The sequence below is a fragment of the Lutra lutra genome, chromosome 5 (assembly GCF_902655055.1).
Source record: "Lutra lutra chromosome 5, mLutLut1.2, whole genome shotgun sequence".
NCBI classification, from domain to species: domain Eukaryota; kingdom Metazoa; phylum Chordata; class Mammalia; order Carnivora; family Mustelidae; genus Lutra; species Lutra lutra.
This window is the reverse complement of record NC_062282.1, coordinates 119,855,437-119,881,457: the sequence shown is the minus strand read 5'-3', so window position 1 is coordinate 119,881,457 and position 26,021 is coordinate 119,855,437. Positions and strand designations below refer to the sequence as shown.

The following is a 26,021-nucleotide window of genomic DNA, read 5'->3' as shown; positions in this document are numbered from 1 at the left end:
TAACAGAAGCAGCACTGAGTCATACAGCCTATAAACACATCTAAAAATGGAGGATCACTTTTTTCTTCTTCCTGTTTATTTCAACAGCAATTTTCTCAATTTTTTCAGAAGGTCACCAGCTTGCAAAAATCTGAGAAGGACCATGAAAAGAACCAGACCTTTCGTTTTCTAACACCGTCACTAGCATTAAAAAAAAAAAAAAAAAGAAACCAACAGCCAATCAGATGTCAGTACAAAAGTTTATCCCCTATGACTTCTCTGAAAGCTGTTCACCAACCGCTTAGCTGTGCCAGATAATCACTCACTGTATAGACTGGTGTCCCCAGACATCAGTGATCAACACCTCATCAGGCTCTGGACATCATTGACCAACAGATTTCCACAATTTTTCGACACTGTTCAAATGTCCCCCACCTGACTGCCATGTTATTTACTATCCCCTCCGTCTTGGTAGCTGACCAGGCCTTCCACCCTACAGGTTTCTCTCAAACGTCAGCTCCTAAAACTCTCTGAATTCACCCCCAATTTAGGGTTCCCAGATTTAGCAAGTAGAGATACAGATGCCCAGTTAAATTAGAATTTCAGATAAACAGATGTTTATCCTAAAATAATACTCATTATTTATCTGACATGCGAATGTAACTAGATGTTCTGTATTTATTTGGTAACTTTATTTCAGTTACATTACGTTGCACATTTTTTGTTGTTGTTGTTTATTTTTCTCAAGAGCTTTAGGAAGGTGATCTGTTCTGAAACAATATTCTGATTGTCTGGCTATTTTGGTCTTTCTCCAACCTCTTCAAGAATGGTATAGAAGACAGCCTCATGAGCAGGCCCCACCCAAACCATAGATAACTTCAGTTTTACTTCCCCTGGATTCCAGCAGAATTGTTTGTATGGTTTTTGTTTTTTGGTTTTTTTTTTTAGTTTTGTGTTCAAGGGCAGCATGTTTATTGAACAAGAGGTGAGGGTCCTGGGTAAAAGGTTGGGGAGGGGAAGACCACAAAAATGAACTAGACAGTGTCCCTGCTCTTTTGTCATCTCTTTTACCTGCAAAACAAGTGTTCAACACTTGGGAGAGCAGGAAACCTAGGTTATGCCACTTGTAAAGACTCACACAGCAAGGCTGGACCAGAACCCTGTCTTCCACTCCTCTGGCACCCATTCAGCAGGCCCTGACAGGGCAAAGGCTTGGTCCATAAAACACCGTAAGAAGCAGGGAAAGAAGGGATGATGTCCTTCTCATCATGTAGATGTGGAAACTGAGGCTCAGGATAAGTCGGTAACCTCTGCAGAGCCAGCGGTCAGTGTGTGTGGGACAGACATGGTGGCCCAGGGAGGGGCAGCACAGGCCAGGTCTCCAACTTCACAGAAGCACATGGCTGCACCGGCTGCGAGTTGTCCAGGGGCGGGGGGAGGGGCGGGGCAGGGACGTGCAGGTTGGCACAGTGTGTGATGTGATGACGTGACAGGTGGCTGGAGCTCCTGAAGTGCTTGCCCAAAGAGCTGCGCACAAAGGGCTTGACCTGCAAGTACAATATATGGTGGTTCTGCAGTCCCTGAGGTGGGCTCTCCCGGTGCTCACGCTGGGACAGCCCCTGAGGCTCCTCCTCAGGCTGTGGGGGACCTTGATGGCCTTGACAACTAGGAGGAGGAGGGCGTGTCCTGGTCCTGGAGGTCACCAGGGGATCATGAGGTGGGGACTGGGCTAGAAGGGGGGGGAAGCAGCAACAGTAGCTCTCCCCTTCCACCTTGGGGAAAAGGGAAGCTTTGAGGGCTGGTGGATATAGGAGATGGGGACTGAGGGTAGCCAGCATGGTAGCTGCTTTGGAAGCAGCAGTTACCCGGAGTGGAGGCTGTTTGTGGTTTCCCAGATAGTGATACCTTCTCTCTATGCCATCTATTCTTTTCTCAAAAAATAAATTTACTAAAATAAATTTACTGTTTTTTGTCAGGCATATTTTGTTTTTTACAAAAATTGGATCACATTAAATGTACTGTTAGTATACCTACTCTTTATATCAACACTATTTAGAAATATCCCTTAAATCACTGGAAAACCACAGGATTTTTAGTGACTGCATAGTTTTCACCATGTGACTACTTAATTTTTTCTTAAACACTTACATTAGAAATGTTTCAAAGATTTTTGCCATCTCAAATAATGCTGTAGAGAAATCTTTTGACCAGATCCTCTATGTGGTCTCTGGTAATGCCCTTTGAGGCAATCCTTGTAGGAGAGTTTCTGGGTCAGAGCTCCTGTGCATTTTGAGTATTTTGGCTTACTAAATTAATACTAATTTGCCAGCCAGTAGGATTTTAATATTTTGTGTATATGTTCCTGGGTAACTACCTAGCATTTTTATCATTTTCTCCTGAGAGCCATCCCTGACTTCCCTCCTACTCTTGACCCCTACCACCAGCCTACCCTTGCCAACATGTACCCTCAGAACATATGCCCTCACCCCTCTCAGACCCCATATCCCTCTCACTGTATGGTAATAATCACACCACTGTGGGTCTTCCTTACCAGCCTAAAATTGTTCTCATCGTATTTCGCATTTGTGTATTTAATCCCAGCACAGAACGAGATGTCGCAGACATGGCAGTGTAGTAGTTGCTCAAAAACTGTGATGAATGAACAAATATTTTAGTCTAATCTTTCCAAATCAAAAATTGTCTAATTTTTATGCATAAGTATTTCCATTCAATGAAAGTTTATTGAACATCTCCAGGCACAGTGCTAACTCTTGTTCCAAAGACAATTAAGACAGGATCCTTGCCCAGGCCAGTTTGCGGTCTGTGAGGGAAACGAACAACTAAACCGAGTGCGTGAACATAATAGATGTGCTGAGCTGATAGAGGCGGGTAGGTGATGTGCCACGTGTACAACCAAAAGACATTTAGATCACCCCAGATGTCTGTGCATGTGCTGCATACATAAAGAAAAGGGGTGTTTATCTGTGACCACAGCTCCCATTCTACCCTTCAGTCTGTCCGTTTCACTCCCTAACTCCGTGTTTGCCTTTCATACTTCTTCAGTCTATTGGCTAGCCTTTTGCTGTCTTCTCAGACTGCATCTAAACTTCAAATTGGAAAGATAAAATTATAGAATGGTGGAAGATGAATGTCACCTGTATGTGACATGTCCGTTCCTATAGAGAAAGATGTAAAGGAAAGCGTTTCTATTTTTAAAAGTCAATTTACTGAGGATTCTCCTCAGTGGAAGGCATACTGCTTGCTTTGGATCTGTGAGGACTCAGAAGACAGAATTTAAAGTTAGGGGTAACCACCATAGAGGATGTTTCCAGTTACTCTCCAATTTTGCCTAAATCCTTCCCAACTTGCTCAGATTCTCCAAAGACACACGTGAGAATATAACAAGGTAAAGAGCTGAGCTTCATTCTTCTAGAGGATTTCTGCCCTGAAATCTTGCTCCTTTCCCACTAAATGAACTGCCTGGCCAAATTTGAGAGAAACCTGAAGCTCTTACCCCCATAAATAAACTATATCCTCTTATTTGGGCCCCAGATGACCCCTGGAGCCCTAGAAACTCCTTGTAAAACCAGCTTTCTAAAACTCCCTTCAAAGCCTCCCTTGGATCCAAAGAATTCATCACCTAGATGGTTCTCCAAAGTGTCCAACCCCAGCATTTACCTGTATGTCAACCAAATGGTTTTATTATCTCCATTCTTCCAAAAGGTCTGCCCCCACAATTATGTTGCTTCTGTAATGGAAGAAGGGGATGGAGAAGAGGGGGGAAAAGGGTACTCATCATTTTGGTCTCAGTTCTCAGGGTGGCTGTGTTATTTTTACTCTCCCTGCTTTTAGTGATAGCCTGTTTGTTCCTTCTTAAAGACTTTTCATTCTCCTTGTAGCTAGCCAAAACTCCTTTGAACTTTATAGTGAGGGAGGTAGGATATAGGACCAACAGAAGCACCTTGTGGCTGACTCATGACCTCATGACTAGTTTGCATTACTGGTCCTAAGCATCATGCCCTCTGTAGTGATTGGTGTTGGCAGAGTTTCCTATGATATTTGTGAAGATTTATTGTCCCTGGTTCAGAAAGGTGGTAAGAAAGTACAAGACCTCAGTTAACAAGCTAAAAGTGGAAACCAAATGGTATGTCTTTATCAGCTTGTGGAAAATGTTCATAAATCTGAACTCTGATAGGGGTCTAATAACTCAGAGAGGTTTGTGTTCATTTGTTTGTTTAGTGTTACATGGTATACATTATCAAGAGCATGCAATTCTAAAGTCTTTCCATCTTCTTTTTTTTTTTATTTTTTTATTTTTTCAGCATAACAGTATTCATTATTTTTGCACCACACCCAGTGCTCCATGCAATCCGTGCCCTCTACAATACCCACCACCTGGTGCCCCCAACCTCCCACCCCCCACCCCTTCAAAATTCTCAGATCCTTTTTCAGAGTCCATAGTCTCTCATGGTTCACCTCCCCTTCCGATTTCCCTCAACTCCCTTCTCCCCTCCATCTCCCCTTGTCCTCCATGCTATTTGTTATGCTCCACAAATAAGTGAAACCATATGATAATTGACTCTCTCTGCTTGACTTATTTCACTCAGCATAATCTCTTCCAGTCCCGTCCATGTTGCTACAAAACTTGGGTATTCATCCTTTCTTTCTTTCTTTTTTTTTTTTTTTTACAGCTTTATAAACATATATTTTTATCCCCAGGGGTACAGGTCTGCGAATCGCCAGGTTTACACACTTCACAACACTCACCATAGCACATACCCTCCCCAATATCCATAACCCCACCTCCTCTCCCAACCCCCTCCCCCCATCAACCCTCAGTTTGTTTTGTGAGATTAAGAGTCACTTATGGTTTGTCTCCCTCCCAATCCCATCTTGTTTCATTTACTCTTCTCCTACCCCCTCAACCCCCCATGTTGCATCTCCTCTCCCTCATATCAGGGAGATCATATGATAGTTGTCTTTCTCCGATTGACTTATTTCGCTAAGCATGATACCCTCTAGTTCCATCCACGTCGTTGCAAATGGCAAGATTTCATTTTTTTTGATGGCTGCATAGTATTCCATTGTGTATATATACCACATCTTCTTTATCCATTCGTCTGTAGATGGACATCTAGGTTCTTTCCATAGTTTGGCTATTGTAGACATTGCTGCTATAAACATTCGGGTGCATGTGCCCCTTCGGATCACTACGTTTGTATCTTTAGGGTAAATACCCAGCAGTGCAATTGCAGGGTCATAGGGTAGTTCTATTTTCAACATTTTGAGGAACCTCCATGCTGTTTTCCAGAGTGGTTGCACCAGCTTGCATTCCCACCAACAGTGTAGGAGGGTTCCCCTTTCTCCGCATCCTCGCCAGCATCTGTCATTTCCTGACTTGTTAATTTTAGCCATTCTGACTGGTGTGAGGTGATATCTCATGGTGGTTTTAATTTGTATTTCCCTGATGCCCAGTGATATGGAGCACTTTTTCATGTGTCTGTTGGCCATCTGGATGTCTTCTTTGCAGAAATGTCTGTTCATGTCCTCTGGCCATTTCTTGATTGGATTATTTGTTCTTTGGGTGTTGAGTTTGCTAAGTTCTTTATAGATTTTGGACACTAGCCCTTTATCTGATATGTCATTTGCAAATATCTTCTCCCATTCTGTCAGTTGTCTTTTGGTTTTGTTCACTGTTTCCTTTGCTGTGCAAAAGCTTTTGATCTTGATAAAATCCCAAAAGTTCATTTTTGCCCTTGCTTCCCTTGCCTTTGGTGATGTTCCTAGGAAGATGTTGCTGCGGCTGACGTCGAAGAGGTTGCTGCCTGTGTTCTCCTCAAGGATTTTGATGGATTCCTTTCTCAGATTGAGATCCTTCATCCATTTTGAGTCTATTTTCGTGTGTGGTGTAAGGAAATGATCCAATTTCATTTTTCTGCATGTGGCTGTCCAATTTTCCCAACACCATTTATTGAAGAGGCTGTCTTTGTTCCATTGGACATTCTTTCCTGCTTTGTCAAAGATGAGTTGACCATAGAGTTGAGGGTCCATTTCTGGGCTCTCTATTCTGTTCCATTGATCTATGTGTCTGTTTTTGTGCCAGTACCATGCTGTCTTGATGATGACAGCTTTGTAATAGAGCTTGAAGTCCGGAATTGTGATGCCACCAACTTTGGCTTTCTTTTTCAATATTCCTTTGGCTATTCGAGGTCTTTTCTGGTTCCATATAAATTTTAGGATTAGTTGTTCCATTTCTTTGAAAAAAATGGATGGTACTTTGATAGGAATTGCATTAAATGTGTAGATTGCTTTAGGTAGCATAGACATTTTCACAATATTTATTCTTCCAATCCAGGAGCATGGAACATTTTTCCATTTCTTTGTGTCCTCCTCAATTTCTTTCATGAGTACTTTATAGTTTTCTGAGTATAGATTCTTAGTCTCTTTGGTTAGGTTTATTCCTAGGTATCTTATAGTTTTGGGTGCAATTGTAAATGGGATGGACTCCTTAATTTCTCTTTCTTCTGTCTTGTTGTTGGTGTAGAGAAGTGCAACTGATTTCTGTGCATTGATTTTATATCCTGACACTTTACTGAATTCCTGTACAAGTTCTAGCAGTTTTGGAGTGGAGTCTTTTGGGTTTTCCACATAGAGTATCATATCATCTGTGAAGAGTGATAGTTTGACTTCTTCTTTGCCTATTTGGATGCCTTTAATTTCCTTTTGTTGTCTGATTGCTGAGGCTAGGACTTCTAGTACTATGTTGAATAGCAGTGGTGATAACGGACATCCCTGCCGTGTTCCTGACCTTAGTGGAAAAGCTTTCAGTTTTTCTCCATTGAGAATGATATTTGGGGTGGGTTTTTCATAGATGGCTTTGATAATATTGAGGTATGTGCCGTCTATCCCTACACTTTGAAGAGTTTTGATCAGGAAGGGATGCTGTACTTTGTCAAATGCTTTTTCAGCATCTATGGAGAGTATCATATGGTTCTTGTTCTTTCTTTTATTAATGTGTTGTATCACATTGATTGATTTGCGGATGTTGAACCAACCTTGCAGCCCTGGAATAAATCCCACTTGGTCGTGGTGAATAATCCTTTTAATGTACTGTTGAATCCTATTGGCTAGTATTTTGGCGAGAATTTTTGCATCTGTGTTCATCAAGGATATTGGTCTGTAGTTCTCTTTTTTGTTGGGATCCTTGTCTGGTTTTGGGATCAAGGTGATGCTGGCCTCATAAAATGAGTTTGGAAGTTTTCCTTCTATTTCTATTTTTTGGAACAGTTTCAGGAGAATAGGAATTAGTTCTTCTTTAAATGTTTGGTAGAATTCCCCCGGGAAGCCGTCTGGCCCTGGGCTTTTGTTTGTTTGGAGATTTTTGATGACTGTTTCAATCTCCTTACTGGTTATGGGTCTGTTCAGGCTTTCTATTTCTTCCTGGTTCAGTTGTGGTAGTTTATATGTCTCTAGGAATGCATCCATTTCTTCCAGATTGTCCAATTTGTTGGCGTAGAGTTGCTCATAGTATGTTCTTATAATTGTCTGTATTTCTTTGGTGTTCGTTGTGATCTCTCCTCTTTCATTCATGATTTTATTGATTTGGGTCCTTTCTCTTTTCTTTTTGATAAGTCTGGCCAGGGGTTTATCAATCTTATTAATTCTTTCAAAGAACCAGCTCCTAGTTTCCTTGATTTGTTCTATTGTTTTTTTGGTTTCTATTTCATTGATTTCTACTCTAATCTTTATGATTTCTCTTCTCCTGCTGGGTTTAGGGTTTCTTTCTTGTTCTTTCTCCAGCTCCTTTAGGTGTAGGGTTAGGTTGTGTACCTGAGACCTTTCTTGTTTCTTGAGAAAGGCTTGTACCGCTATATATTTTCCTCTCAGGACTGCCTTTGTTGTGTCCCACAGATTCTGAACCGTTGTGTTTTCATTATCATTTGTTTCCATAAATTTTTTCAATTCTTCTTTAATTTCCTGGTTGACGCATTCATTCTTTAGAAGGATGCTGTTTAGTCTCCATGTATTTGGGTTCTTTCCAAATTTCCTCTTGTGATTGAGTTCTAGCTTCAGAGGAATGATCTGAATCAGGGAATGATCCCAATCTTTTGATACCGGTTGAGACTTGATTTAGGACCAAGAATGTGATCTATTCTGGAGAATGTTCCATGTGCACTAGAGAAGAATGTGTATTCTGTTGCTTTGGGATGAAATGTTCTGAATATATCTGTGATGTCCATCTGGTCCAGTGTGTCATTTAAGGCCTTGATTTCCTTGTTGATCTTTTGCTTGGATGATCTGTCCATTTCAGTGAGGGGAGTGTTAAAATCCCCTACTATTATTGTATTCTTGTCGATGTGTTTCTTTGATTTTGTTATTAATTGGTTTATATAGTTGGCTGCTCCCACGTTAGGGGCATAGATATTTAAAATTGTTAGATCTTCTTGTTGGACAGTTCCTTTGAGTATGATATAGTGTCCTTCCTCATCTCTTATTATAGTCTTTGGCTTAAAATCTAATTGATCTGATATAAGGATTGCCACTCCTGCTTTCTTCTGATGTCCATTAGCATGGTGAATTCTTTTCCACCCCCTCACTTTAAACCTGGAGGTGTCTTCGTGTTTAAGATGAGTTTCTTGTAGGCAACATATAGATGGGTTTTGTTTTTTTATCCATTCTGATACCCTGTGTCTTTTGATTGGGGCATTTAGCCCATTAACATTCAGGGTAAGTATTGAGAGATATGAATTTAGTGCCATTGTATTGCCTGTAAGGTGACTGTTATTGTATATTGTCTCTGTTTCTTTCTGATCTACTACTTTTAGGGTCTCTCTTTGCTTAGAGGACCCCTTTCAATATTTCCTGTAGAGCTGGTTTGGTATTTGCAAATTCTTTCAGTTTTTGTTTGTCCTGGAAGCTTTTAATCTCTCCTTCTATTTTCAATGATAGCCTAGCTGGATATAGTATTCTTGGCTGCATGTTTTTCTCATTTAGTACTCTGAATATATCATGCCAGCTCTTTCTGGCCTGCCAGGTCTCTGTGGATAAGTCTGCTGCCAGTCTAATATTTTTACCATTGTACGTTACAGACTTCTTTTCCCGGGCTGCTTTCAGGATCTTTTCTTTGTCACTAAGACTTGTCAATTTTACTATTAGGTGACGGGGTGTGGACCTATTCTTATTGATTTTGAGGGGGGTTCTCTGAACCTCCTGGATTTTGATGCTTGTTCCCTTTGCCATATTGGGGAAATTCTCTCCAATAATTCTCTCCAATATACCTTCTGCTCCCCTCTCTGTTTCCTCTTCTTCTGGAATCCCAATTATTCTAATGTTGTTTCGTCTTATGGTGTCACTTATCTCTCGAATTCTCCCCTCGTGGTCCAGTAGCTGTTTGTCCCTCTTTTGCTCAGCTTCTTTATTCTCTGTCATTTGGTCTTCTATATCGCTAATTCTTTCTTCTGCCTCATTTATCCTAGCAGTGAGAGCCTCCATTTTTGATTGCACCTCATTAATAGCTTTTTTGATTTCAACTTGGTTAGATTTTAGTTCTTTTATTTCTCCAGAAAGGGCTTTTATATCTCCCGAGAGGAGATATATCTTTAATATCTTCCATGCCTTTTTCAAGCCCGGCTAGAACCTTGAGAATCGTCATTCTGAACTCTATATCTGACATATTACCAATGTCTGTATTGATTAGGTCCCTAGCCTTTGGTACTGCCTCTTGTTCTTTTTTTTGTTGTGAATTTTTCCGCCTTGTCATTTTGTCCAGATAAGAGTTTATGAAGGAGCAAGTAAAATACTAAAAGGGTGGCAACAACCCCAGGAAAATATGCTTTAGCCAAATCAGAAGAGATCCCGAATTGTGAGGGGGGAGAAAGGGGATAAAAAGGGGTTCAGAAAGAAAGAAAAAAAAAAAAAGAAACTATTAAAAAAAAGAAAGCCGGTAAAGAAAAAATATAAAAAGAGGAAAAAAATATATATATTAGATAAACTATTTAAAAAACGTTAAAAAAAGAAAACGGTAAAAGTTAAAAAAAATTTAGCAGAAGAAGAGAAAAAGAAAAAAAAATTGGAAAAGAAAAAAAAATTAAATTAACTGCAAGGCTAAAAAATCATGGGGAGAAAGCCATGAGTTCCGTGCTTTGCTTTCTTCTCCTCTGGAATTCCGCCGCTCTCCTTGGTAGGTGAACTTGGTCCTGGCTGGGTTTCCCGTTGATCTTCTGGGGGAGGGGCCTGTTGTAGTGATTCTCAAGCGTCTTTGCCCCAGGCGGAGTTGCACCACCCTTACCCGAGGCCGCGCTGAGTAATCCGCTCGGGTTTGCTTTCGGGAGCTTTTGTTCCCTGAGTGCTTTCCGTCGAGTTCCGGAGGACGGGAATAAAGATGGCAGCCTCCCGGTCTCCGGCCCGGAGGAGCCGAGAGCCCGGGGCCCCACTCCTCAGTGCGCCCTCAGAGAACAGCGCCCAGTGACTCCCGTCACCCTGGCCTCCGGCCGCGCTCCGAGCTGACCGAGCCTGCGACCGTTTCAAGGCAACCCCGAGCTGAGAGTCACTCTCGGCTCTGTCTCTGTAGCCAGCTTCCCCGTTCTAATACCGGTAAGCTCTGCGACACTCAGACACACCCGATCCTTCTGCGACCCTGCGGGACCTGAGGCCGCACTGACCCCGCCTGGGCTTCACCCCAGTTAAGCCTCTGGAGCGATGTCCCTCAGCGGAACAGACTTTTAAAAGTCCTGATTTTGCTCCGTTGCTCCGCCGCTCGCCGGGAGCCGGCCCTTCCCCCCGCGGTCTATCTTCCCGTCGCTTTGGATTCACTTCTCCGCCAGTCCTACCTTGCAGAAAGTGGTTGATTTTCTGTTTCTGGAATTGCTGTTCTTCTTCTCTCCAATCTCCCGTTTTATTTGTAGGTGTTTGCAATCTTTAGATAAGCTATTTAGCTGATCTCCCGCTACCCGAAGTAGTCTCAGCCTGCTACTTCTCCGCCATCTTGACTCAAAAAAAAAGGTTTCCATCTTCTTTTATGTAGAACTTTAATAGTACATGTAGGTAACCAAACTAAAATATGCCTTCAAGGGCATTTTCTGTCATTTACCACTGAATTTATTCCATTATGCAGGAAAAAAATAACTATTATGCCACATCGTTTAGTTTTTAAAAAATAACCAAATATTAGCATGCTTAAATGAGAGAAAGTCGGTTCATCTAAAAGTTTCCAAGTGAGTTACACTCCCACGGATAGCCTCAAAAACTTCTTAAAAATGACTGTTACCGCAACTCATTTCCAGTTGGTAGAGGTTAAAAGCCCAAACTTTGAAATTAGGAAGATCTGGGATTTAATTGCAGAACTTCTTCTTGTTAGCCATGCAAATTTATTCATTCCCCTGAGCCTCAGTTTCCTCACCAATAAGACAGGGATAATAACCTTACCTTGTTGAGGTTTTGTGACGATTAAAGAGACAACGTACTGTCTTAACCATACAGCAAGGGCTTAGTCAATGACAACTAGGCACCCGCGCATGTAGAAAACTGGACAAACCAGCAAGGGTGTAATGAGGGTTTAGACATTGTACATCACTTCCTCTTTTGAAAAGTTCCCTTGTAAGTGCTCTTGAAGAGGATGATTTTCCATGACCATCAGTCTTGGTTTTAAGCTTGTAGATAAAGACAGTAACATTGCCACAGAAAGTTTTCCCATGTCTATAATCCCGCCTGCTATGTGTGCGGAAGTCCCGCAATAATAAAAACTGTATTTTTATCAGGAAAAAAAAAAAAAGCATATGAAGAAATTTGACCAGTCCTCTACAGATGAAAACTTCTTGCTAACTGAATTTTACAGAAATACCATAAATAAATGCCATTTTCTAGATCATATCAATAGATATTTGAAAGAAACATTTTTCTTGTTTATTGTAATACAAACCTCCAGTGGGCACAATGCATAAAGACAGAGGCCAGCAGCACTCTGAGAAAAGAACAGGGCATTTTCCTGAAACTGTCTAAACCGTCCAAAAGCGCAATACTCCTTCCTGACAGCCTCACTCTGGATGTCGACTAAGAGAAGGAGAAAGGTAAACCTACATAGAATACCAGGCCTGGGCAAGGGGACTAATTTTAATAAATCAGACTAGAACATGAAAATGTCAACTTAATCAAGCATTTAAATTTTATTAATCAAGCCTAATTTTTATGAGTGCAAATAATCACTGAAGCTGGACAAATTTGTTCTCGATTGCATCAGAAACATAATTTTAATATTTAATGGACTGATGAATTTAAATGGAGAATTATCTTTATGAAACATGCTCTTCATAATTTGCCATTAAATGAGAAATAAAAAAAATCAACATAAATCTTACATAAAGGTTATTTAACTAAATGTTGGTACTATAAATATTATAAATACATTATGCACTAATTTAGCAATCATACAGTACACTACATAAAGCAGAAATGATAAGTGGACCCGGCAAGCTTTTCCTAGAATATAGAGCTCTTGTGTTATATTGTGGGAAGCTCGTGATAAAACGGTTACGGAGGTTTTGTGTGAGGTTTCGTGAACATTCTTTTCATTCAGGCTTTTATGCTACAATTCACCATTCACCATAGACATTCTTTCCAGTTCAAATGTAGGTCTAAACCCACATGGGCTTTCTTTTGTGAGGTGATTATTCTTTATCAAAAAGAGATTAAAAAATATTTTTATCATTATTATTTATAGAAAAGGGATATAAAGAAAAAAACTCAAGTTTTCGGACTCTATGATTTCCTGACATTCAAAACTCAGTCTATTTTTAGATTTTTCTCACATAATGTTCTCAGGCCTCGAAATATTCTAGGACCGAGAGGAACAAAAGAAAAAGAGAATCAAATTAGTGCCAGAATGTTTTTCCCTACAAATGTCCACCGATTCCCCTCACCCCTTCCATTATCTCCCGCATTCTGCTTAACATAGTGAGTAGCTGAGAATTTCTGGAAAAAGTGGATCGAACATAGCAGAGCAGTACGGTCCAAAAGTTTGCTAATGTTAATCTCCAATATAAATGATTTTTTGTCTTGTTTTCCAATTCTGTTCCAAAAGTGTAACATTTTTCTCTAGTCCATGTCCTAAAACTATACACTTACCTGAAAGGGAACTTCTTGACTACTGCCTCTTTAATGCTCCCCCGAGCCTATCTTCAGGGGTTAGAGCATTGCACGTTTCTGAGGAGACTGGAGGCCACACCTGTCCCTCCTCTGGCTTTGCAGAAAATGTTTTAAATAGATAATGTGGACTCTTCATGACATACTTAAAAAATGAAAATTCCCAAGGTTGTTTTGGATTTTAAACATTTAAAATTGTGCCTTTTAAAAAAAATAACAAATTCGTGGTTCTGGAATGGAAATCTGGTTTTATAAGAGGCTTGAGTGCATAATTTTCTTCTTTATTTGAAATCTGTTTACTTTTAGTGGGCAAAAAATATTTTCCTTTGAAAATACTAAATTTTATAACATCCATTAGTAGCAAGTCTAGTTATCTTTTAATCTCACTTTGCAAAGCACATTAAACAACTCCAGTGTTTTAGGTTTGTGGGGTTTTTTTTTTCCTTTTCTTTTTGGCTTTTTGTATATATTTTTTTCTAACATGACCAAAAAATAGTTTCAAAAAAAGCATTATCATTCAGAAAGCACATTGTAGGTTAACAGTTGACCTATTTTTCCCTGCTCAAATTAATATGCGATGTCCTAAAGACACCAAGCTCAGAATTTTCCCTGCCAGCGAAAATACAATACATGGGGAAGCCTTTAGATGGAGACATAGTTCAAATAAACACTAGAATTCTGTTCCCAGGGCTTTGTGTAAATGTAAGAATGAACATTTAAGAATACCCAGAAGGAAATATGAAAAGAAATTCATTTCAGATGCTTATACTGATTATAGAATCTATATTATATTTAGTCTTTTATAATGGAAGAGGTTTTCTGCATATTAAGCTGACACTTAAAAAAAATAAAAGGTTACATCTTCTTGGCCAGTAAAGTAAATTTACCACCCTTGCACCTTACAGCAAAGCATATTATACTGCAAATAAGAATGTTGTTGTTGATGATGCAGAATACAGGCTGTATGTAATCAGTGGCATGCATCAAAAGTCATCTGATAGCCACATTAGAGCCACATTTCCCATTAAGAGTCAGACTAAATTACAACATGGTACTTCCCAGAATGAGCCAAGGAAATGCATTCTGCGAGAAGAAATAATTGTATTTGAGTGTCTCTGTAAAAATCAGGAAGTCTTTTAGCAGTAAGTAATAATGCTTTTCTTTTTAGTCTGCCTTCTTTTGTGTTGCAATATATTCAACCTCACTGGCAAGCCTATCACACTAATTATTATTACATCTAGTGGTTCAGTTATCTTGATGACTACTGTAGCTGAAATACGCCAAGGTCAAATCCTTAATAGTGTGAATCAAACTAAGCAGCCATCATACATCCAGTTGCTTTTGAGATATACTGGATGAAACAGTGTATCCCAGACCTGTTTATGAGTCTTATTATTCTTCCAAACGTGGAGTAAATTATATGTACAGCTTAATTATGCCGTTCATTTTGTAAAAGTTCCTTCTCAAAAATTTCGTGAGAAGCAGACATGTTTTATTTGGCACTTTAGCGGACTTTGGTGGACCAGAGGTCAGCTCTGGTTCTTTTCAGCCATCCGAAAGAGTCAGAGTGTTTATATGCATCTTCTCAATCCATTGGCTTCCAATAATTTCATATGATATTTACACATGTAATAAATTCACTGGCACACAAATGCATGCTTTGCTTGGTTTATGCACACACAAAATGGTATAAATGAACTCCAGACCATGTTGAAGAATTCTGCTCTCTCCAAATTCCTCTGTATCTCTAGGGTGGAAATAGGCATTTAGTTTGTAATGTGTCCAAATATAAGCATCTGTACACATTTGGATGTTTTTTGAATATGAAATTAAATATGAAACTTCTTTCTTTTGTGACAATTTTCTTTCTTTAATTTTTTAACATGGAGTTGCACATCTGGACAGCAGTGATTTCTTCTTTAATTTAAATGTGTTGCTTTTTTATAGACCGTGTTTGAGTAAAGCAATTTGAATTGTGCAACTATTCATTCTGAACATAGCAAAACATCTATTATATTCAAAGATTATTTCCAAGGAAAAAAGTAAACATATGAGAGAAACTGGTTTGTCTCAGCTTTGGCTTGGGGAGTTTTTGGCTTCGTTGGTACTCAGTACTTATCTTACAAGGGTGACATGACCAGGATTCTTTCTCGGTTCCTTTTTCTTTGAAGAGTAGTAAGTGGAGGACCTCATTCCTGGGCAAATCCAAAAATACAAAGTGTTTTAACAATTATTGGTAGGCCTTTTAACTCCCTTTGGTCACTTTGTTTTAAGACACACCCCCTAACTTGGCATTAAAAAGCAGTAATTAGTATTCACTGTCCCATGAGGACTTTAACAATGAAGTTTACCTGAATCTACTTTTTCTCATCCCTTCACTGTCTTGGTGTTCTATTCTGCATCCTCAGGTCCCCTCCCTTATACATCATTGTCTGGGGCAGTAATATTAAACAAGTCGTACTTGTATTCAGATTACCAACACCATTATTAATATTTTCAGCCAAATAAAATTTTATTTCCTTGCAAATCATAAGACATTTAAGTTGTGTTGAACTATAATTAAAAGTCATAATATGAAAAGAGCTCCTGTGCGACTATATAATATACAGATTCTACAGATGAGTTTGGCTCCATTTGAAAATGTATTTTTAAAAAGTATTGCCACATATTCTATTTTATATGTTAATGACAAATGCTCAGCAAATAGGGACTATGGAAGAAGAAATATTACGCTTTTAAAAATAATGTTATCTGCTTATTCTTTAGCTGTAATGTAGCTGGCATGCTGCATTTGGGGCTGTCTACGTGTGTTTTTAAAAATGTCATCTTTATTAGTATTACATTCAAGCAATAGTACCAAGAATCAGTTTCTTTCAAGACCTTCCTCCGGTGTGTGGCATATAAGTCTGTGACGAGCGACATTACAGAAGGTCATGTCACTTTTAACTGCTTGCATTACATCTTTCTGATTTCCCTAGTGCCCTTCCTTTGTTTGATTAATACTACTTGCTTTCAAGCAAGGTATCAGAAAGCATAATTTGGAAAGAGAATTCTAGAGCCAAACTGAGAGATTCCTCCCTCAAGAAAAGGGAAAGAAAAAAGAAAAGAAAAACACAACTTTGGAGAAATGTATCTTTTCTAACACATGCATTTTTTTCAAGACTTATTTTTTTTCCTCAAGGAACTTCTGCTTATGTGTTATTAAATTATTGTTGACAAATATTTGGTCAGTTTGACTTCATATACTTGAAAACAAAACTATGTAGTCTTTATGTGGTTTTATTGATGAGGAAAGAGCTGGAGTTTGAGACAGGACTCCTTTATTTTGTTTTTCTTTGTTGGGTATTAAACTCCTCCACACTCTTTCTTAATGGTAGGTGTTACGTGAGTTCTCTGGGAAAGGTTGCAGTTTCTTGAAGTCACTAAATGCACTTCAGGGATACGTACAGTTTGTTTTTAACACCTTAGTTGCAGTTTCTGTATTCATTGAATTTGGCCAGGGCTCATGTCTTCAAGCACAGCCCCACTTCTGAAACACTCTTGCCTTCATAGCCATCCATTGCTTTGGTCCCTTAAAGCCTGCAAAGTAGTGAAATCATTATCATTTTAAGGGAGGGTCTTGATTCACGCCTCTACCTGTGTCCCTTTATGTGTTTCTTAGTGTCTGTTAAACATGAATTGGAATTTTATATGTCCTAAAGAACACTGAATATTTTGCCCAGGACAAAAAAAAAATAATTTTTAAAAATGTATGTTGAGGGGCACCTGGGTGGCTCAGTCAGTTAAGCATCTGTCTTCAGCTCAGGTCATGATCCCAGGGCCCTGGGTTCGAGCCCATATCAGTCTCCCTCTCCCTCCGCCTGTCACTTCCCCTGCTTGTACTCTCTTTCCCTGTCTAATAAATTTTTTAAATCTTTTAAAAAGTAATGTTTAAAATATCATTAAATTCATGTTAGTTTTCTTTTCACTAATAGCTAACCTTTTTGAACATTTACTTCGATACGAGAACTGTGTTAAGTACTTTATACACTATTTCATTGTGTCCTTAATCAACACTTTGGGATAGGTGCTATTATCTGCAGTTTCCAGGGCACCTTAAACCCCACCTGAACGAAACGTAATAGTGGGATACATTCTGAAGCAGCTTCAAAACATCCATAGGAAAGCATCTGTATTATAAATCCTCACTTGTAGATGTTTATGATGTAACATTAAAGAGGCACTGGAGGAGGGGAAAAGCCCTCGCTAGAGCGCTAAAACACAACACAACGGCCTCTCGCTAACACAACACTTTTCTGCCAAATGTAAGAGCAAATGGTTGTATTGGGTGGTTCTGGCTGCACATTTGTAGAGCAATTGTGCGTAGCCAATTACCCACTTGTGCAGGGGAAGAACAGTTTGGGTTTCGCAAATGAAGAGCCTGATTCTGTAGACCTCTTTGAGTCGTTCTCGAACATAAGATCTGCAGCTGATTTGGAAAATGTGTAAATGAAGCTATTGGCTTGTTTGCTGTTTCAATGATATTTTGGATTTATAGAAAATTAACTTGAAGGAAGTAGAAATCTCTAAATCTTAAAGGTTAAATGGGTATGCTTTCTGTTTCCGGGCAGATATTGGAAGGCATTTTGAAAATTTGCTTTTATTAATCTGCATCCCTGATTAAGTATACGTCTTTCCAGATAAGCTAGTTCAGTTCTACAAGCTAGTTCCCTTCCTTCCCATAAAATCTTGTTGAGGGCTATCAAGAATAGATGATGCTTTCATCTGTTCATTCTATCAACAAATGGTTCTGGAACACCTATTATGCACCTTGCAATCTGCTAGGCAGAATCCAACACCCTTCTTGCTTCCTAGCACCTGCAGCATGATCATAAGTACTGAAGAGGAGAAGCATGCAATACATTTTTAATCATAACCAGCAAAATCACTGTTCGAGTTTATGCATGGGAGTAAAAGTATACTGGTAGTATTTGTTTCTTTTTCCTTGACATGTTTGATAAATGACTTTGTGCAGGTAATTTTGGTAAAACATTACTTAACCAAATTATCCTGTTTTAGACCTCCCGTATATACAACTTTTATCTGAAAAATAAAATGGATCATAATGACCAACCTAACAAATTACTTAATCTAAATTGGTCATCTTATTAGAGATACAAAATTATAATCATTTAAACAAAACTTAGGAGAGTTGGGTGAATTCTTCCCTCCCCACCCCTCACTCCCCACCCCCAAGAACTGGGCAGGGAGTGAGAGCTGTCTCTGAGTTGTCCCACTGTCTGGGTTTGAGTTCTGTTTCAGCCATTTGCTGTGTTAGGTGAATGCTTTTGAAGAAATACAAAGTACTGAAATACTGTGGCTGCTTCTCCCATTGAAACCTCCATCAAAAATGACCCAGTTTGGAATTGCCTGGTATAGAGCACCGTGATTATATGTTGTTGCTATTATTGTCTATATACTTCCAATACTTCAGATTTTCAGGAAATTAAAAGCCAACGTGAAAGATTAGCTTATAGTCTCCATTTAAATTTTACTGAATTATAATCCTCTTGAGGGCTGACATGAGTATAGATGAGATATCTGTGTTATTCATCTTTGTATTCCCACAGTACCTAGCACTGTGTTTCTTAGCCAAGGGGCTTAACAATAAATGCTTACAGAGTTGCTGAATAGTGTTAGAGAGAATGTTAAGAGTCCTTCTTTCTTGCTGAGGCTGAATTGCTTTATAGGCCTTCAATAAGTGGAAACTCTCACCAGATATTGGAAACAGCACATTGTGCTACTATGGTTCTTTTGAAATGCTGAATGTCCAAAGCAAAGACCACAAAATTCTACCATGTAATAGAAGATTTAAAGTATGACATTAAATTAGGAACAATCTCACAGGTTGTCTGATGCTTTTGGTTCTATATTGGTTTGTGAGAAAAAGAGGTTTGCGTTTGGGCTATTCTTTTAAGTCGGCTAATGCTTTTCGAATATTTGAGAATAATTATTAGATCACCAAGAGTCCCGACATGTTATCTCAGTTTGTGTAGCTCTTGGCATAACACAGTCTTAGCTATTGAAGTTTTCACTCATAACATATTCCCGTCTGTATCATAAGCCACATGAATGAAGCACTCACTGTCTCTAACTTTTAAAGTTATGAGCTTGGGGAGAAAGATTTAAAAATATTTAATAACCATGATTCTATCAAGTTTATTCAGAAATAAAGATACAGACTGGATAAAAAAAGAAAAGCACTACAAAAATTAGAAATTATATGAAATGGCATCAATGCAATCAGAAGTTGGCACTTAACTGAATAGCAACCCTCCCCAAAGTTTTTTTAAATTTTTGGTTTCTATGGAGAGAGAGAAAGAGAAGGAGAGAGACAGAAGGTGTATAAAACCATAGTAAAACACCTGAAACAGGGGGAAAACCCATTTGTAATGCCACAGTTACACAGTAATCAAGGAAGGGGTAAATTATTGAGCAAATCCAAAATGACTATTCCATTATGCTGAAGTAAGTACACTAGGAGTCATTAAAAAATACATTCATGCATACCCACCTACCTGGATTATATATACATATTACATACATTTGATTATTGAATACATTTCTAATTTTCAGTGTCCGTTCTCATAATGTAACCCTTGTGTAAAATCAGAGATTTAAAATTAGAGTCTCTGGCAATTCACAAAATAAAAAAGTAAGAAAAAGAAATAATACAGAGATAGTCAAAAGTTGACATTTATCTACAAGAATTAAAACTTGAGACTTGATGGCACCAAAACCACAAATGACAAAAGAAAAAATTAACGAATGGGACTACATCAAACTCAAAAGCTTCTGCACAGCAAAACAAACAATTAATAAAAAGACAACCTGCACAATGGGAGAAAAGTTTTGCAAACCATCTCTCAGATACAGGGTTAACATCCAAAATATCTACAGAATTCAGTCAACTCCCTAACAAAAAAAGCAATCCAATTTAAAAATAGCAGAAGAACTAAACAATTTTCTACAGTGGATATAGAAATGGCCAACAGTTAGATGAATTTATGCTTAACATCACTAGTATCAAGGAAACGCAAGTCAGAACCACAATGCCGTGTCACCTCTGTATCAGTGGACCACTGAGTTAGCTAACATCTGTTAGAATGGCTGTTGTCAGGAACAGACAATAAGTGGTGTTGAGAATGGTGAATAGAGAGCGGTGACTAGAGAACCCATATTGTTGGCGGAAACGCAAATTGGTCCAGACACTGTGGAAAACAATATGGAGATTCCCAAAAAAATAAAAGCAGATCTGCCCTATGATTGAACAATTACACTTCTAGGTATATACCCAAAGGAAATGAAAACAAGGTATAGAAAAGTTACCTGCACTACCATGTTTGCCACAGTATTATTCACAAAAGCCAACATATGGAGACAACCCAAATGCCCATTAGTGGATGAACGGGTGAAAAGGATATGGTATATATACACAGAATATTACTCAGTTAAAAGGAAGGAAGATAGTATCCCTTTTGTGACATCATGGATGGACCTTGAACACATTAAAAGCAAGATGAGTCAGAGTTAAGTGTAATACTGTATGATATCACTTATTTATGGATTCTAAAAAAGTTAAACAATAAAAAAAAATAGCAAAAAGGCAGTCACCAAGGGGCATGGAGGGTAGGGATACCATACAAATACAGGACAGGTATTAAATAAGCCATAGAGATCTGATGCACAGTGTAATGAACATAGACAATAATAGGGTACTATAATCATGTAATAAGGTAAAATATTGCCACATTAGCAATCATTTTACAATATATAAATGTATCCAAGTAACTCATAGTATACTTGACTTAACCAATATTATGTATCAAATTTATTCAATAAAAATTTAAAAATAAGTAGATTTCAGCCATGAAAGCTATTAGTTTTATGCCATAGGCCACCGGCATAAATCAGTGATGAGGAAGTTACTTTACCTTAGAGTCTGGTGAAAAGTAAATCAGAAATAGCAGAGCTGTTTTCTGCTTAGTTATCTGATTCTGAACTTAAAGTGTCTGCTTAATACAGAAAGTGGAGCAGGTAAAAAGGAAATCTCCTGATCGAAAGCATCTCTGAAATTAATGTTAGTTTACCTGGTGCATATTTCAGATTCTTTAGGTTGTCACACAACATCTCCCACAGGTAGGGTTCCCCTGACTGGGATTCAGTTCCCTGGTATTAATCAATTAAAGTCACTGCATTTTCCTAATCCCTATCTCTAGATCAAATGTTCCCTCTCTGTGCATCTGTTTCAAATGTTAATGAAGTTTTCATTTCCAAAAGGTTGAAAATGACAGAACAAAATTCTCTGCTTTAAGAGCACAAAAATGACTTCTGTTTCTGTCTGCAGGTAGTGGAGGACATGCTGGAGGACGAGGAAGAAGAAGATGACAAAGATGACAAGGTAATTATCTTTCCCAGCACTTGGGTACCAGGGGATGGGGAAATGTAGACATGACACTGGTTTCACAGACAGTTAAAAAAGGAGTTGAAGTGTTTGAGTCCAGAAAATTGGACAGTGCTGTTTATCATCCTAACAATGCCACTGCATGTTGCAAAGAAGGAGAGAGGACTATAAATCCTCTTCGCTTTTGTCCACTGCTGGGTCAAATATTTTTCTGCCAGGAACAAAAAAAAAATAATTCAGCTTGTCTGGAACTTGATAGCTCTCGTGAAGATAACAGCAGTGACAACTGTTTTTGAAGGGCAAAAATTTGTCCTATCTTGAGTATTACAAATCGGGCTACACTTCGGAGGAAGGGAGAAGGAGAAAAAAGAGCAGCCTGCTTAAGTTGAACATGAATATTGTCATCTGTAATTTTCAAGGAATTGTGCAGCAAAAGAACACACATGTGTGGGGAGGGCTCTGGAGGGCATTTAAATAATCCCAGTGTTCGGGGCCCTTGCCTAGACTTGACTTGGAATGACTCTATGGCTCCTTGGTCGGGAAAGCCTGTTGAGAGGTTGTTTTCTGATCACTGGTTGGCATGGGAATGGTGACCACAGTAAAAAGAAAAAAAACAAAACAAACAAACAAAAAAAAAACCCAGCCAGTTTCTGGGATTTCTTGGTATGGTTGTCCCCTTGGAAGACAAATTAGAATGATCTGGTGTGACTGTAGTGATGTCTGGGGTGAGAAGAAAGGCTTTTTATGACAAGGAGGAGAGTGATGCTGATTTATCGAAATCCTTGGGCATTTCTAGATCAAAAAAATCTTAAAAGAGCGAGAGTAAGATTGGGAGGGAAAAGAGAATATCACTCATTTTTCATTATTCCCAAATTGTTTAGAATATAAAACCAGATTTTGACTGTCACTGGAACCAGAGTTCTTATAGTAAAGAAGTGATTTTTTTTTTAAATAAAGGAGAACAACAGTGTATCTTAATTTATGCCCTTGGCCTTTGATTCTAGTAGAGATGTACAGTTATATCCTGGTATAAGAATTTGCATGCTGGAATCAAGCATTAGAAATGTAATAAAAAAAAAAATCACAAACTGTGAGAGTCAAACTCCCAAATGATTTTTTTTCTTGCCTAATATTCAATGCTAGAAGGAAAATGAAAACATAGACACACACATACACACTTTCTGCCTTCTAATACCATTCCAAACATTTTGAAATTGATAGAGCTTTTAGGTGAAATTTTCCCTCTGTACATCATTTAGTCATTAGCGACATCACCAAACACACACTAACAAAATCTCCTTTCTACAAAAACACATATGTGCTTGTTTTTATAATGTTAAATAACATGAACATACACTTCTGGCAATAAATGAGGTGATTTATTGTTAAGGTCAGTTGTAGAGCCGTAGAGAGCTTGTATTTTAACTCAACATGCCAGCTCTGAATCATCATTTCTCTGCTGATAAACACTGAGCTGCCATCCATTTATGGCCATTTTGCCTTCCTTGTTGCTACTTTATTATTAAAGCTACCATAAAGATTCATTCCAGCAGCAGGTGTTCCCTCCAAAATGTTAATCAATGGAAACCCTTAGTGAAGTCTAGTACTTCAGTGTCCCCGCTTGAGGTCAACCTGGGTTTTTTTTTCTTTTTCTTTTCTTTTTTTTTTTAAGGCAGTTTGTTGATACTCCAAACCACTCTTCTCCGCTTGATGGTCATTTTTTTAATAGAGAGGATGTTAGGAGTGGGGAGCGAATAACACACCTGGTTAACCAGCTCACCAAAACCTAGATGTCAAGTGGAACATGCCAGGTGGAAAGAGCACCAAGCCTCTGGAGTGGTATCTATTGTAATCTAGTGTTTAGGTGTCTGAAACTGACACCCGGGTTCTAACACATTTTCAGATCTAGTTACCGAAGGTGATTGAAAGTGAGTGCTTAAATTACTGTGTGAATTCAGCTGTATTCTTGCGCACAGGGTGCTGGCAAACAGTGTGTTTTCCATATGAAAAGATGGGGAGCTGATTTTCATAAATCCGACTCTTTATTCAAGTGATCTATAAGGAGGCTTTTCTTTTCTACTCGTAATGGAATTGATAGCATAAAAATCGTATCTGAACCAAAAAAAAAAAAAAAGGAAAATCTCAAAGTATAATAATTTACAAAAGACTTTTAGGGGCTTGCATAATGGAAGAATCCTAGAGTGGATGTGTTAAAATATAAAGTTTTTCCTATAAGCAATGGAAATATGAAAGGATCCTTCAAGTTCCCATTTAGTAGCCTCCATCTCTGGACTGGCTGTCACAGTGGTAAAGGTTGTAAGTCTTGGCTATCAGTGTGTCTGAGTGGGAGAAGGGTAATTTCCTACTTAAAAAATTCATTGGTTCTTCTGTTTAAAGTTTGTGTGTAGAGTCATGCGTAATGGAATTTCAGGAGAAAACAAATGTGTTTTTTTGCCATATGAGCAGGTACTGACCTCTAGTTCTCATTATTTCTCTGTTTTCTCATATGGTATAAGAGTGGGGTCAGGTCAGTGAGTCCTCTTATAGGATAAAAGTAAAAAAGATTAATAAATGTGCCAAAGCCTCACTTTAATTGAACCTGAAGCATATGTTGCAAGTATGTAAAATATGTCCCAGATGTTTCACCAGGGCTAGTTTCTTGGCTTTCCCTGATTACCACAAGGCAGCTATTAGTCCTCTAACCTTTGGACTTGGGGGTAAATGGGGTATTACGTGGCACAGAATGAGAGCACCTGTTTTCCATTCAGCAAAGACCCCTGGCAGGCTTTGCCTAAGCCTATCCATATGTTTTCACTTAGCAGATTGTTGGGCGATTATGAAAAGTGTCTTTCTTTAGAGCCAGCATTGATATTAGTCACTCACAATGAAAGGGCGAGTCATTGGCTACTTGACAAGGTCCGTTTGGGCATAAACCGACGTCGTTTATTTCATTTCGGCTTGAAGTGTTTTCCCTCCTCATCATTATGTAGATGGTTAAAGACACAGGTACAAAAAGGTGAAGCAGACAAAGATGATAATTACTCTGCATCACAGTTCGTGTGAGAGCTTTTCTTTAGTGCTGACTTCAGCACCTGGGAAGACTTTGGTTGAAGTTGGTAAAAGCTAAGTCATGATTCACCTGGATCCCCAGATCTGGAAGCTTTTCCACACCGTGGCCTTTGGAGCATTCTTTTTGTCATGTGTTCTCCCTTTTTATTAAAACAGCTGATCCTTATTCGGGTGAGAGGATGTGATCCCCAGACTTCGCCTTCATTCCAGAATCCACTGTCCACATTGGCTTTAATCTAAAATTAGGTGTCTCCTCTCTTCATCCAGTTCCATGGTTTTCACAAAGGCAGAGAATATGGGTTTTAAATGGTGGGTCTTAGTTATGAATCATTGGCTTGTTAATACTTTCACTTATCTGCATTGCATAGCAGCGCTCTGTGAAGGTGTGCTGGAGTTGAAATTTCTCCTGAATTGAATGTTAGGAAGACATCACCCTGTGTTCTCAGTTCTCTTTGTTGTAGAACATTCTCTCTGCCACCGACCACAAAGTCACAACTGGATCTGATTTTTGACCTGACACCAAACCCTGCCTTTGTGGTTAATAGAATGTCTTAGTAATTAAGGCTTAGCTAAATTACCCCGGTGGAGGTATCAAAAAGCCATAAAATAGTGTTTCTGACCACATTATTTATAGTAATACAGCGGTCGATCTGCATAATCTAGACATCTAATTAATGAAGATCAGCTTTCGTTTTGTGGCTTAAAAAGTTTAGGCATGCTTCCCATGGTGTGTCCTACCCTTGTAATGGGACCCAGCTGCAGTATGAGGAAGCAGAAGATAGAATGCAGGTTTTCCTCAGGATAAGCATGGATTCAAATGCATGGCATAGTACTAATGTTTATTGATAAAAGATATTAAAATGTTCAGACATTTATGCTTACATTGTTTTGCCTTTTTCTTTAGCTATTAGGTCAAGGTTACTGTGTTTCAAGATAACTAGATGCAGTGAGTGAAACTTATCTGACTTACTTCAAAATATGCAGATTGTTTGCTTTAATTCTCAAAATCTGTGTTATCTGGTTTGATTCTCCAGCCCTAAACATGTATGTAATATACCCAAGATGCATACATCTCTGCATCTGAAATCAAGCATGGGGGGAAGGAGATAACTCCAGTGTGTGAGAGGAGAGAAGATTTTAATCAGAAAAAATGGCATTTTCTAGTTATATTCAATGAAATAATTACATGGTGGGGAAGCCGATCAAAGCTTTGGAGAAAGGCAGGGAAAGAGGAGTCAAGAAAAAAATTCTTAAAAAGAAATCTTAACTCACATTTAACTGAAATAGCATTGTATTCGTTTATTGGTTTCCTACTACTGCATAACAAATGGCCACAATCTCGGAGGCTTTCAACAAACTGCATGTATTAGCTCTCAGCTGGGTAGGTCAGAAG

General features: G+C 38.7%; 1 protein-coding gene across 16 annotated transcripts in view; it reads left to right on the top strand.

The window, feature by feature from the left end:
• The window catches only part of MCTP1 (multiple C2 and transmembrane domain containing 1), a 521,742-nt gene that overhangs the window by 427,373 nt on the left and 68,348 nt on the right, over positions 1-26,021 (top strand). For all 16 annotated transcript variants that reach the window (XR_007127466.1, XM_047730108.1, XM_047730107.1 and 13 more), the window contains one exon: positions 21,503-21,556. Coding sequence is in view for 15 of the 16 variants with exons in the window: in XM_047730108.1 (XP_047586064.1) it covers positions 21,503-21,556 (54 nt within the window). In the remaining variant the exon portion in view is untranslated. The remainder of the gene's footprint in view (positions 1-21,502; positions 21,557-26,021) is intronic.